Source organism: Pseudonaja textilis, chromosome 1 (genome assembly GCF_049901715.1).
Source record: "Pseudonaja textilis isolate UNSWEBS1 chromosome 1, rPseTex1.2, whole genome shotgun sequence".
In the NCBI taxonomy this organism is placed as follows: Eukaryota; Metazoa; Chordata; class Lepidosauria; order Squamata; family Elapidae; genus Pseudonaja; species Pseudonaja textilis.
This window is the reverse complement of record NC_141990.1, coordinates 281,585,616-281,599,007: the sequence shown is the minus strand read 5'-3', so window position 1 is coordinate 281,599,007 and position 13,392 is coordinate 281,585,616. Positions and strand designations below refer to the sequence as shown.

The 13,392-nt window shown below is 36.0% G+C and overlaps 1 protein-coding gene across 14 annotated transcripts in view; it reads right to left on the bottom strand.

Annotated features, from left to right (window-relative positions):
- The window catches only part of NPAS3 (neuronal PAS domain protein 3), a 775,438-nt gene that overhangs the window by 22,794 nt on the left and 739,252 nt on the right, over positions 1-13,392 (bottom strand). For all 14 annotated transcript variants that reach the window (XM_087921893.1, XM_087921891.1, XM_087921890.1 and 11 more), the window contains one exon: positions 646-839. In XM_087921893.1, the coding sequence (XP_087778019.1) occupies positions 646-839 (194 nt within the window). The remainder of the gene's footprint in view (positions 1-645; positions 840-13,392) is intronic.

Below are 13,392 nucleotides of genomic sequence, written 5' to 3'. Positions count from 1 at the left end.
CATTTTTTAAAATTAAACTGAGCTGTGAACAAGAAAAGCAGTGTGGCTTTTCCAAATTTACAATCAGTACTAATATTTCTCATTGTTGCTTCCTAGGAGTGGCAGTGAGAAACAGAGGATGGTGTATTACTGAATCAGTTCTGAGAGGAAATTTAAGATCCCGGAAACATTCTGTTGGCTCCAAGGAAAAGATTCTCAGGACAAAGATTTCTCCTGCTTTAGGAGAAATTCTGAAATTATATACAGTATATGTTTGCCTGAATAGAGGTTGCATACACTGTACGGTGGGAGAAATCGATTCTTTATTTTCCTCATTCACTCTCATCTCTACTCTCCAGAGTATTAGCATTCCATTGTGGGGAAATGCTAATCCGAAGAGTATCAGAGGAATTTTGCAGTCAGAAAACTAACATTTAAATTGTGATTTTTCTTTCTAGTTAACTCCCTAGGCAACTATCAGTCAATCAGATTCTAGTTCAGTTTTCCAAATCTCAAAATGAAGCTCTCACTTTCTGCGTACTGATCAGAGGAACACATACATCTGCATTATTATTATTGTCGTATGAAACAAATGCTCTAGCCCAAAAATGTATATTTCAGTATGGCACTCTGAAAGAACAACACAAAATAGCCCAAATGCAATACCTATTTTCACAGTAAATAATATTGAGGTCCATGTTTACTCGAGTAACAAACATGTGGCAGTCAATTCTGACTTCATTGATTGTAGGAGGGGGTAGGGCATGCGCAACGACAACAAGCCCCATGATTTGGCTCGGGACGGTCCGCCCATGAGACAGCGAAACTCTTAGTCGTAACCTTCCTGTTATATGGATCACCTGCAAAACAACAAAGAATCAAGGCATTGTGTGAGAAAAATATGAAAGCAATTCTTCCAGCAGACAATATAATTTCTATACAGAGCACTTAACTCTGCCAGAATTGCATTTAGTCACTGCCAGTATTTGTCTTAAACATATTAATAGTATCTGTGAACATGTCCTGAATGTTTTCTCTCATGCTAATAAAGAAGAATATAATAGCTCAATGTTTCAAATGTAGCAAGTCTAAAATCCAGAGGAGTTTCTGGTAATTAATTTTCAGAAGGACAAAAGGTAATCTGAAAAGTTGAAAGGAAGATTTATAGTACAAAGGGAGGCTGGAAAAATTGACCCTTATTTGGAAAATGTAACAGTAATTCTATTATGTTTAATAATAATTACTAGACTATATTTAATACACCAGTAGCAAGTTAAATAAAATATTACTGACATTTGTGAATACTTTTTCTGTACTTTTGACCCAGCATACTGAATAACCAGAAACAAGTCAGTATGTGCAAGAGTCAAATCCGGTTGAAGTTACAGAATTATAGCATGGTATTTTTGGTCTGTGAGAACATAATTTTGTTTCATTCGCATAAACTGAATGTTAGGCCTAGGCATATGATATGTTTATTTATAGGATCATAAACCCACACTCCAATTTTGGTTTGCACGTGCCTTCACAGTAGTATTGACTCCTGGAGTCTGCCTAGACTAGTCCCTGCATTTTTTGTGTGTGAGATTTCAGAAGTTGTTTGCCCTTTTTGTACTGAGAGTGTGCCTGGCCCAAGGTCACCCAACTTTGTTCCCAAGGCAAGAGTTTCCTGGTTTTTAACCTGATACCTTAACCATTACACCAAACTTTCTCTTTTATCTTCATTATAAAAAAAATAAAGGAGAAATCATTATCCTGTTTCATACCTTGATTTATTACATATGAAAATACAAAACATTTTATTTTTATTTGTCAATTGCTTACAAGATAATAGGTATAAGTAAAAACATAGTTATGAATACATGGATACATATAAGAAAAAAAATATATATAAGAAACAATAGGACAGGAACGGTAGGCACGTTGGTGCGCTTATGCACGCCCCCTAATGAGCATGTGGAATTAGAAGTCATACAAATGAAGTGTGGGAATCAAAGAATGATAAGAGAACACCCGACTGGTACCATTCTCATACATTAATTCAGTTTCAGTACATATCACCCCTACTATCCTACCTTTTTGTAGACCAATCCACTTTCACTGAGAGGTGTCAACTAATGAAAGATTCTTGGGGTTAATCAACATATGGTAGTATTGGAGGGTTGCTGTTGCTCTGGTATTCCTCCATCTGCACCATCAGGCTGTTTCAGAACCATAGGAGGGATGAAGTATTTGCAAGCTAGCTGGTCAGTAGAAAACAGTGCTGAGTTTAAAGCAGCTAAAAGGATCTGTAAATCATGGCTGAATGAATGACTCTAGGGTTTCTAAGTAGGTATAAGGAGATGACTGCTATAATATGGGAAGTTCTGAAAAAGATTATTAATGGGATGAATAGTGACAACCAAGTCAGTGACTGGCCTTGATTTAGGAGCTTCTTTCTTACGTAACAGGTTGTCCCATTTTACAAATAACTACCTAATAAGCAGCAGGGTCAGAAACAGTGAGTAAATCTGCAGCAAAATTTTTTAGCAGCGGCAATAGCATTGTCTTCTAAAAACATTTTTTTTAATTATTTAAATTTGTAATTTTGGAATAATATTCTGCATATCTGCCATTTTTATTACATAATGATATGAATGCATATTTCCAGGTGAACATATGTCAGTTGAATTATGCATTTATTTTCTTAACAGTTGCTCCCTAATACTGACATTTGAATTCTAAAATTTATTGGGCTCCTGTGAGACTCTGAACTGGCAAAGATTCTATTTAACAACCTGGTCTTGAAAAATGCTTTATAGGCAAAGATCTTAAATGAACAGAAACTCTGTGTAAATGATACTGTCTTTAATAATTGCTCTGAATGGCAACTTTTGCCAATCCAGTTCTTGTAAGGCATTTTGGAAATTGAGCCAATATTGGTAGGAAAAACTGTTCTACATAATTTTGTCAGGTTAATCTTTGGCCTTTCTCTAGTGCCAGAGTTTTATTGATTTTAACTATATTTGTTTTATATGATGAGATCAAATGGTGTCCACATTAAGATCCAGCTTTAAAAATAAACACTACATGATTGCAGCATAAACATATTTTCTCATCTTTAGTTTAATATAGGCCTACAAAATATGGAATGGTCACAATAATTATTTCATAAGGAGGATGTCTTATATTTGATGAGGACATTTGGAGCATACAATAAAATTCAACAATAAGCAAGCTGGTGCTACAGGTGTTCCAGACCAACATGGATAATGGAAGGGGTTGTGGGAATTAGACTGAAACATTACAAAGTGACAGGTTATGTGTAAGGTTTTTATTAGAGTTTGTCTTCACATAACTTTGTCACATGGCATGAAAAAGTTATAAAGTATAATTAAATGAACTGAAAGTCAGTGGATATGGCAAAATATGATAATATAATTTAAGACTAGTTCTGACTCTATATTCAAATTTTCAAACTATTTTCAAATGAGATTACAATAATATCTGTACAATAATTACTGTACTGTATTAAGTATGATGTTAGGGGAGCCAGGGGTAATTTGCTCAAGCTATTAGTTCCATTCACATATTACCACAACTAGGTATATACCAAAACTGGTAATAAATACTTTAAGGTACATAGATGTTAGTTTATATCCTGCCTTCCCTTTAGGACCTCAAACAAGTTTAGAGTTTGGAAAGCTGGAGACTTCAGACCTCCTCTCTCCGATACCCTCTGTATCTTCATGACTTCTGTTCTGATTTAGCAACATGGTATTTCCTGCTGCAACTTCCAAAGCACATTAGTGTCTGTTTATTAGTCAGGGTGCCTGCAATTTAAACTCCTTTTCTGGTGATAAAAATGTAAAAGGATGAAATAATTTATGTAGTACAACTTCACGGCTATCTAGCTTAGAGGTAGGTCACTAGAGATTGTCTTCTTTTTGGGAGATACAACAATCCTATTAGAGATAAAAAAAAATCAAACTTTATAAAAAGAAAGAAAAGTATATTCCATCTTTTTGACTTTAGATTTTAAGACACAGTAACTCTGTGTTTTGGAAACAAATGATTACACGCAGAGGAAGGAAATGCAGACTTGCCATTATCAGGATTTTAGCTTAATAGAATAATGACAATACAATACAACAGGACATGCAAAGGAGATGCTTCAGGGATAGCACAAGATGGCAATGTCTGCTATAAATGGGACAAAGCCTCTTAAACAGTTTGGAACAGAAGTAAGTTCAGTATTTCAGAATGCAAGTGATTACTGTACAGAAATATTTTAGCTTAATATTAAGAGCTGTGGTGGCACAGTGGTTAGAATGCAGTATTGCAGGCTATAGTACTTCTGCTGACTGCTATCACTGACTTAAGGTTGACTCGGCCTTCCATCCTTCCAAGGTTGGTAAAATGAGCACCCTGATTGTTGGGGGCAATATGCTGATTCTGTAAACTGCTTAGGGCTGTAAATCACTGTATAGACTAGACTAGACTAGACTAGACTAGAATAGTTTATTGGCCAAGTGTGATTGGACACACAAGGAATTTGTCTTGGTTTTAAATACTCTCAGTATATATAAAGAAAAGGTACATTCATTAAGAAGCAAGAATTACAACGTACAACACTTAATGATAGTCATAGGGTACAATCAACAATCAAATCATACTAGGAAACAGTCAATATAAATTGTAAGGATACAACCAACAAAGTTACAGTCCTACAATCACAAGTGGGAGGGGATGGGTGATAAGGAGTGATGAGAAGATTAACAGTAATGGTAGTGTACACTTTGTAAATAGTTGAACACTGTTGAGGGAAATATTTGTTTAGCAGAGTGATGGCTTTCTGGAAAAAAACTGTTCTTGTGTCTAGTTGTTCTGGTGTGCAGTGCTCTATAGCGTCGTTTTGAGGGAAGGAATTGAAACAGTTTATGTCCGGAATGTGAGGGGGTCTGTAATATTTTTACAGCCCTCTTTTTGACTTGTGCAGTATACAAGTCCTTGATTGAAGGCAGGTGGGTAGTAATTGTTTTTTCTGCAGTCCTAATTATCCTCTGAAGTCTGTGTCTGTCCTGTTGGGTTGCAGAACCAAACCAGACAATTATAGAAGTGCAGATGATAGACTCAATAATTCCTCTGTAGAACTGTACCAGCAGTTCCTTGGGCAGTTTGAGCTTTCTGAGTTGGCGCAGAGAGAACATTCTTTGTTGTGCTTTTTTGATGATGTTTTTGATGTTAGGTGTCCATTTTAGGTCATGTGATATAGAACCGAGAAATTTGAAGGTCTCTATTGTTGATACTGTGTTGTCTAGTATTGTAAGAGGTGGTAGTATGGGAGAATTTCTTCTAAAGTCTTCCACCATTTCTATGGTTTTGAGTGTGTTTAGTTCTAGATTGTTCCGGTTACAGCACGAGGCAAGTTGTATAACCTCCTGTCTGTACACAGTCCAAGTCTATATACAGGTCTAAGTGCTATTGCTATGAATGAATACACATTTCCTATCTTGTACAGATAATATGAAAAAGACAAAGAAACAGTAGTACAATATAGTAAAGCAATAATTAAGCCTAATATAGCATCCAAGGTAAATATTTTCATCTCTTTCCAGAGATACCAGTTTTCAGCAACAGATTTTCTTTATGCCTCAATTATTGCTGGACTTGCCATTTTTCTTTTTTTTTTTTTTTAAATAAACTTTATTAATTTTACTTTTTTTAAAAAAAGACAACAACACAGCTATAAATTATATACAACAAAGAGACGCACCAGTCTTGGCGTAAGCCAAGAGGGAAAGAAAGGAAAGTTTGAGAGAGGAAAGAGGGAAAGGGAAGAGAAGGGGGGAAAAGTGGGGAAAACAAAGGTAGGAAAGACAATTATAATAAAACCATATTTTGTGACTGTCAGTAAGGTCTTTTCTTCTTCAAAGCTATCGTCGGCCTTAGTCTTCTTAGCGGTGAACTATCTTTGATTAAGCCAAATATACAAAGGATTCCAATTGCTAGAATAAATTGAAGATTCTTTATTTTTTAATGCTTGGGTTAGATTGTCCATTTCTGCACATTGTAAAATTTTCTGAATGACCATAAGTTCAGTGGGGATGGAAGGTAGTTTCCAGCACTGGGCAAATGCCAGTCTGGCCGTGGTTAAGATATGGATTGTAATATACTTTGATTTTTTGGATATTCGTTTATCAAAAATTCCTAGAAGGAAGGACTCGGTTTGTACTCAATCTGTTCCATGGTTATTTCCTCTAGCCAGTGCCTAATTTTTTGCCAATACTTCTGGGTTTCCTTGCATGACCACCACATGTGGAAGAAGGTACCTTCTGTGTTTTGACATTTCCAACACTTGGGGCTCGTGTTGGGGTGCATCTTGGCCAATCTCGAAGGAGGCAGGTGCCATTTATAAACATTTTATATAAGTTTTCTTTATAAGCTGCTGATTTCGTGATCTTAATGTTCCTGTTCCAGACCTTTTCCCATTCTGCTAGGGTAATGCTCCGACCCACATTTCTGCTCCACGCAATCATATTTCCCTTGACAATTTCTTGTTCCAGTTCTGTTTCTAATAAATATTTGTAAAATTTAGATATATTTTTTTACTTGGTCCTAATAGAATTTTGTCTAGAGTCTGTAATTTATTGTAGATTCCAAATTCTTTAATGTCTTGTTTGTATTTACTATGAATTTGAAGGTACACCCACTGATCAATTATAAATCCTCGTTCTTGTAATTCTTGTCGTGTTTTTAACTTTCCTTGTAGGTCTAATAAATTTTCATACTTAATCATTTTGGTTATATCCAAATTATTAGGGTGTACTATCGCTTCCATTGGAGACAGCCAAATCGGTATTTTTAGATAAAGTTTTTTACGTACTTTTTTCCAATTAGTTAATAAAGCGTCCCTAATAAGATGCCTATGGAAATATGATTGCCTGGGTTTCCCTGATTCCCACAGAAAGGCATGCCATCCTTTCTGCATATCGTACCTTCTAATACTAGTGTTCTTTTGTTGGTTAGGTTTACCCAATCCTTTATCCATATTAAGGTGGCTGCCGTATGGTATATTTCCCAGTTTGGCAAGGCTAACCCTCCTCTGCTTTTCAAATCTTGTAGGGCTTTTACGTTAATCCTAGCTTTTTTCCCCTGCCAAATGAAATTCAATGTTATCTTGTTTAGTTCCATAAAAAATTTTTATTTAGTTTGATTGGAATTGTCTGGAATAAATATAGAAATTTTGGCAGAATATTCATCTTAATCAAAGCAATCCTGCCCAATAAGGAAAGTTGTAACTTGCTCCAGAAATCCAAGTCTTTCTTAGATTGTTGAAGAAGTTTGTCATAATTATTTTCTTTTAACGATTTACTTTGTGGAGTTAGCCAAATTCCTAAGTATTTAATTTTTTTTGTCACCTGTATTCCCATTGTTGTCTCTAGCTTTTTATTCTGGTCTCCTGTTAAATTTTTAGTCATTAATTTTGTTTTTCCCCTGTTTATTTTAAATCCCGCGACTTCTCCAAATCGTTCTAGTTCTTCTAATAAGTTGTGTCCTTTTTCTATAGGCTCCTCCAGAAAAAAACCAAATCATCAGCGAAAGCCTGTAGTTTATATTCTTCTGATTTGATCCTCAGACCTCTAATTCTCAAATTTTGCCTAATGTACGTCAGAAGAGATTCTAGGGCGAATATGAAAAGCAGAGGGGAGAGAGGGCAACCCTGTCTTACCCCCTTTTCTATTTTTATCGGGCCAGTTTGTTCCCCATTTATTAGAATGTTTGCCTGTTGAGTGTGGTAAATTGTTGTGATGACATTTTCAAATCTGGTGCCAAGATTCATATTATATATTTTTGAATTAAGAAATGCCAATTTAAATTGTCGAATGCTTTTTCAGCATCCAAGAACATAAATGCAAATTGTTTTTCCGGGTGGGCTTCATAGTATTCTGAAATGTCTATCACTGTTCTTAAATTATTCTTAATTTGTCGAAATGGGAGAAATCCATTTTGATCTTCATGGATATAAGTGTTTAAAACCTGTTTTAATCTATTAGCTATTATAGAAGAGAATAATTTGTAATCTGCATTCAGGAGCGAAATTGGTCTATAATTATTAATAAGTCTGTGGTCTAGGTCCTCCTTCGGGATCAGCGAAATTAAGGCTCCCCTCCACGAGTCCGGCATCTTGGCTGCTAAGAGTACCTCATTAAAAACATCCAGCATCAGTGGTCCAATTTGTTCTATGATAATTTTGTAAAGTTCTACCGGTATCCCATCCGGTCCAGGTGCTTTATTGTTACTTTGCTTCTCTATTGCTGACTTCAGTTCGGACCATGTTATTTTTTGATTTAATAATTCTATCTCTTCCTCTCCAATTGCTTTATCATTCGCTTCCTCCAGGTATTTCATTATTTTATCCTCAGAGACTTCTTCTTTTTTGTATAATTTCTTGAAGTAATTAAAAGTAATCTCTTTTTTCTTCTCTATCTCCTCCTGCATATTGCCCCCCTCATCCATTAATTGGTGTATCAATCTTTTTTCTTTCGTTTTCTTAAGTTTGTGGGCTAACCATCTCCCTGGTTTGTTTGCATGCTCAAAGTAGATTTGTTTAGTCATTTTCAGACTAATCTCCAATTTTTCTTGTTCCAGTAAATTTAATTTGTGTTTAGTTGTTATTAACTGGTTCTGTATTCTTTGGTTTTGGGGTTCTTTTGTAATTGGATTTCTAAATCTTTAATTTCTTGTTGTAGATTACTTTGTTGGGCATACTTTCTTTTATTTCTCATAGCATTGTAAGAGATTGTTATTCCTCTTATAAATGCCTTAAATGTGTCCCATATATTTTGTTTTGAAGTTAGATCATTATTATTTTCCTTTAAGAAGAAGTTCAGTTCTTCTTTCAGTTTATTAATATATTCTTCTTCTTTTGTTAAATGAGTGTTAAAAGTCCATCTTTTCTTTGGTTTTCCTCTACCTCTCCAGGTTATTTGAATTGGATTGTGGTCAGCCCAGTCATTTGGTAAGATTTCGCTATCTTTGATTTCATTAATCAATTCACCGTTTATCCAAGCCATATCTATTCTTGTCCAAATTTTGTGCGGGTTAGAATAATAAGTAAACTGTTCTTTTTGGGATTTAATTTTCTCCAGATATCTACCAGATTCATTTCATTCAACATATCCTTACATGGCTTAGAAAATTCTCTATTCCCTTTTTTGTTCTTACTCCTATTACTATGATCCTTCCGGTAGTCAGCAATAGAGTTAAAATCGCCAATCAGAATAATATTACCATTTTCGAATTCTGTTATTTTTTGATGGAGATGTTTAAAAAATTTACCTTGATCATCATTTGGGGCATAGATTACTACCAGTAAGAGTGTAATGCCATTAATCGAGATTTGTACTACCAGCGTTCTTCCTTCAGGGTCCGCCCAGATTAACTCCGCTTTTAAGTCATCTCTCACATAGATTGCGATGCCTTTCTTTTGTGTTTATCTGCTGGTGCTGTAAATAATTTTCCCAGTTTCGGACACTCTAGGAATTTCTCCTCACTTTTCCTAACGTGTGTTTCTTGTATGCAAATTATATCAACATTTTGTTTTATTAGTTTGGTTAGAGTCCTTTTCCTTTTAGCTCTTGAATTTAGGCCGTTTATATTAATGGAAAGAATTTTCTTTCCTTCGTCCATTTACTTAAGTCTGCCTCGCTTTTTGTCTCGTAACTCTACGGCTCTCTTCTTGTGGCTGATATGGAGTTGTTTCTTCTCTTCCTCGTTGTAAGTTGTCTTTCCCTTGAATTTGGACAGATCTTTCTTCCTTGTTCCTATGGCGGTTACGATCCTCCTGCATATTTCTTTGGATTTTCTCCCTAATGAGTTGATCCTCCGTGGTTGTTAGCTGTTCTAGGAAGTTTTGTGCTTGTTCAATTGAGTCTATTTTAATTTTTCTTCCCTTCCACGATATTAGCATCCCTTCTGGGATTAGCCATTTAAATGAGATTTCGTTTTTATTTAAGTAATTAGCTAAAAATTTATATTCTTGCCTCATGGCCCTCACTTTACTTGGAATCTGCTTAAGAATTATAATCTCTTTGTCCTTATATAATATTCTCTCATCTCTGGCCTTTCTATATATTAGGTCTCTCATGCATCTTCTTGAAAAACGGATATGGATCTCCCTTGGGCAATTGTGACGCCTTGCATAGCTGGTATTCACCCTATAGATTTCATCAAATTCCTTGAGTAATTCATCTTTCTCTTTTTCTACTAGTTCAGCCAACAAACCTGCCATTAATTGTTCTAATTCTTCATTTTTGGATTCCTCCACATTTTGGAACCTTAAGTATGCAGCTGCTCTGTCCATCTCAAGTTGGACCAAGGAATCTTCCATTTCTTTATTAACATTTTTGAAATCTTCCTCAGTCCTTTCTAGGTTCCTCTCCACTAGTTCCGTCCTTTTCTCTATTTCTTTTATTTTTAATTCAGTTCTTTCCATGACCAATTGCATTGTCCCAACCCTATCTTCAACTCTCTGTATATCTGCTCTCATCTCCTCTTTTAATTTACCCATTTCTTCCTCCAGTTCGCTAATATCTGCTCTGGTCTCATTATGATTCCTAATCATAATCTCCTGCATTCTAGACATCGATTCTTGCATTGATTCTTGCAGGGATAATAATGTCACTTGTAAGTTGGCATTCGTAACAGTCGGTTGTTTTTCTCCTTTCAAGGTCTCTTCTATAGTTTTCTGCGTTGTTGGGGAGGCAGATGCCAGAGTTGTCAACAAGGTCTGATTGTTCTTCCTTCCTGTTTTCAGGGCCGTGGTTGTTGTGGAAGTCATCTCTGCTAAGATTTGTTTTTGCAATTGGACAATGTTAAGAATATTATCCCAAATCACCATTCGATGTAATAGCCCTTTAAGTGTGATTACAAATCTATTTGCTATGCTTACACCCCAGATACTTTTAGCTCTCTTTCTTTGGCCCAATCTATCATTCAGGCAAATTAAATTCCAATTCAATAGAGTGTTATCAGTTACTATACAATACTATACAATAGGTGCTATACAATAGAATGAAATCAAATATTATGTATTATGTATTATTCTCTATATTAAATTCAAATACCAGAGTTAATTGTATTTTACCCCTAGTAAATCATACTTGTTTAAAGCATACAACCAACTCTAGAATTTCTCACTCTATATATACTTTTGTCCTATAGTATATATAAATATTTAAGATTCCATTCTATCTGAGACAACCCTATTAACAGTCCTTAAGATTTTTATATATCCAAGAGAGTCTAATCTGTAAACCCTAATACCTGTAACAAGCAGTTTGGCTTTATACTTTATACTTGTATTTTTAACTATTATAAAAAAAAAAGAAAGACCAGAGAGAAAGGGAGAGAGAGAAAGAGTGCCAGAGGAAAGGGTCTTTCCAATTATAGGAAATCACTAAGCACGTATCTGTAGGATTAGTTCCATAGAAAAACAAGTCTGAGTTAGGGCTGGCGTTTAGTCTTTTAGTCTCTCCTCCTGGGCGCACCAAGGAAGCAGGGGGAGGAAGTGCTGACTAATTGCTGTCAGCGATCAGTCTTGGCCAGGCTTCCGTCTGTCTCCTCCTTCTTCTTCCCTCCTCTTCTCCCCCTCTGCCAGCAACCGTCAATCCACCGTCACTTTGGGTATCCGCCTCAGATTAATCACTTTAAAAATCAGTTTTTGTAGACAATAATGCTAAGAGGAAAGGATCTTGCATATAAAAGTCAGTGCGACGTTTTCCGGCTCTCCACCTCTCGCTCTGCCCTCCTTCACAGCCAAAATCCTCTCCTAGTCTTCCAGCCTTCTCAAGCACTGATCCTGGATGGCAATCCACTTCCGAGTTTCTTAAATTCCCACCGCCTTTTTCTCTCCTCAGCAACGCTCCAATCCACACTTTCACTCTGAGTGTCGAGCCACTCTAAACGCGTTTATCCCCCATTCACTTTTCAAACTGCTTTTCTAGCCGCTTGTCTCCAGCTTCCCCCCCTGTTACTCACAATGAAACAGGGAGAATCGGACCGATCACTCTCACGGCTTTGTAATCCTTCTGCCCTTTTCCGCTCAGACCCTTCAGACTGTCACTTTTTGCTTCGTCAGTTCAGTGGCAGACCGGACTTTGGAGCCGCCATTAGCTGGCAGCTGGCTCAATCGCGCTGGTCTCAGAGGCTCTTCCTTCGTTGCTGGGGAGTTGCCTTCCCCCAAACAGCAACCCGGGGGTCCTCTATATATCCTCTTGCCATTTTTCAATTATTACAATAAGTTAATTCTAAGGGTGCTCTGGAGATGGAGAACCACAATCTTTTACTCAACCTCAGTACTCAGTTTTTACCTTTGTTGCTTCTTCCAGTTCCACCTGAAGATTTCTAAAAGGATTCAAACCACCTCTCTCTAAAAGAGAATGTCTTAGGTATGTCTCTATCTATATGACAAACAACATTTCTCCTTTCTGAAGTGGTTGGTAGTCTTTTTGCAGGTGGATTGGCTATCTGGGACTCTGCACTTATAATTTATCATTATAACCAACAAACTTAGTACTTTTTCTTTCTGTTTTATCTCACAACTGTCATTCTGCAAGGTAGGTGAGACATAATGATTGGCCAAAATCTTCCTTGTAGCTTCTGTGCCTGATAGTGAATTTGGGTCTAAGCCTCCCCAGTCCTACTCTAATACTCTGACTGCTTAGAATTTGAAATAAATGCAGCCTGAGTTTCACAGAGGGGAAATAAAGACCTATGGGGAAAAAGGAAGTAATTAAAAACCTATATTTTTTTTAATCAAGAAGCTTCATGGGTATGAGAAAGAAGGGTGACATTTCTTTCAATTGTTAAGGAATCTTCTGTACCTCTTTAATAGCTATGCTGACCATGCATACATCAAGACAATAACAAACAAATATCATAATTCACAATCATTCAGTATCACTCATATAAATGTGTGATTTTTGCATTTGTACTTAAATACTTTTTCATACTTAACTTTACACTATTGAAATCATTGGTTTATTTATTTTAGAAAAAGGAGTTTAACCTTTGTAGTTCATCCAATTAAAGACCTTTATGATGAGATGCTAATGCAGAACTTGTCAGCGCCATCTTCAATAAAGATTTTTTGGGAGATAGACATTTCTTTCACTGATATATTCTCAAAGTGGAATATGAATCAAGAGAAGTTGGTTGCAAATAATCGGTGCAGATTATTAATGTTGACTAGAAGCTGCAAAGCACCATTTTCCATTAGCAAGTTCTTTAACAATCAGCTGCACAGAATGTCAAAGAGAATTCAAGCTATGAAAACCAGCTTGAAACTATTATTTTTCCATGTTTTTAAAAAGACACCTAAATTGTTAATTTTTAAAAAAAACAGCAACTGTGGCAGTATGTCTATTGATA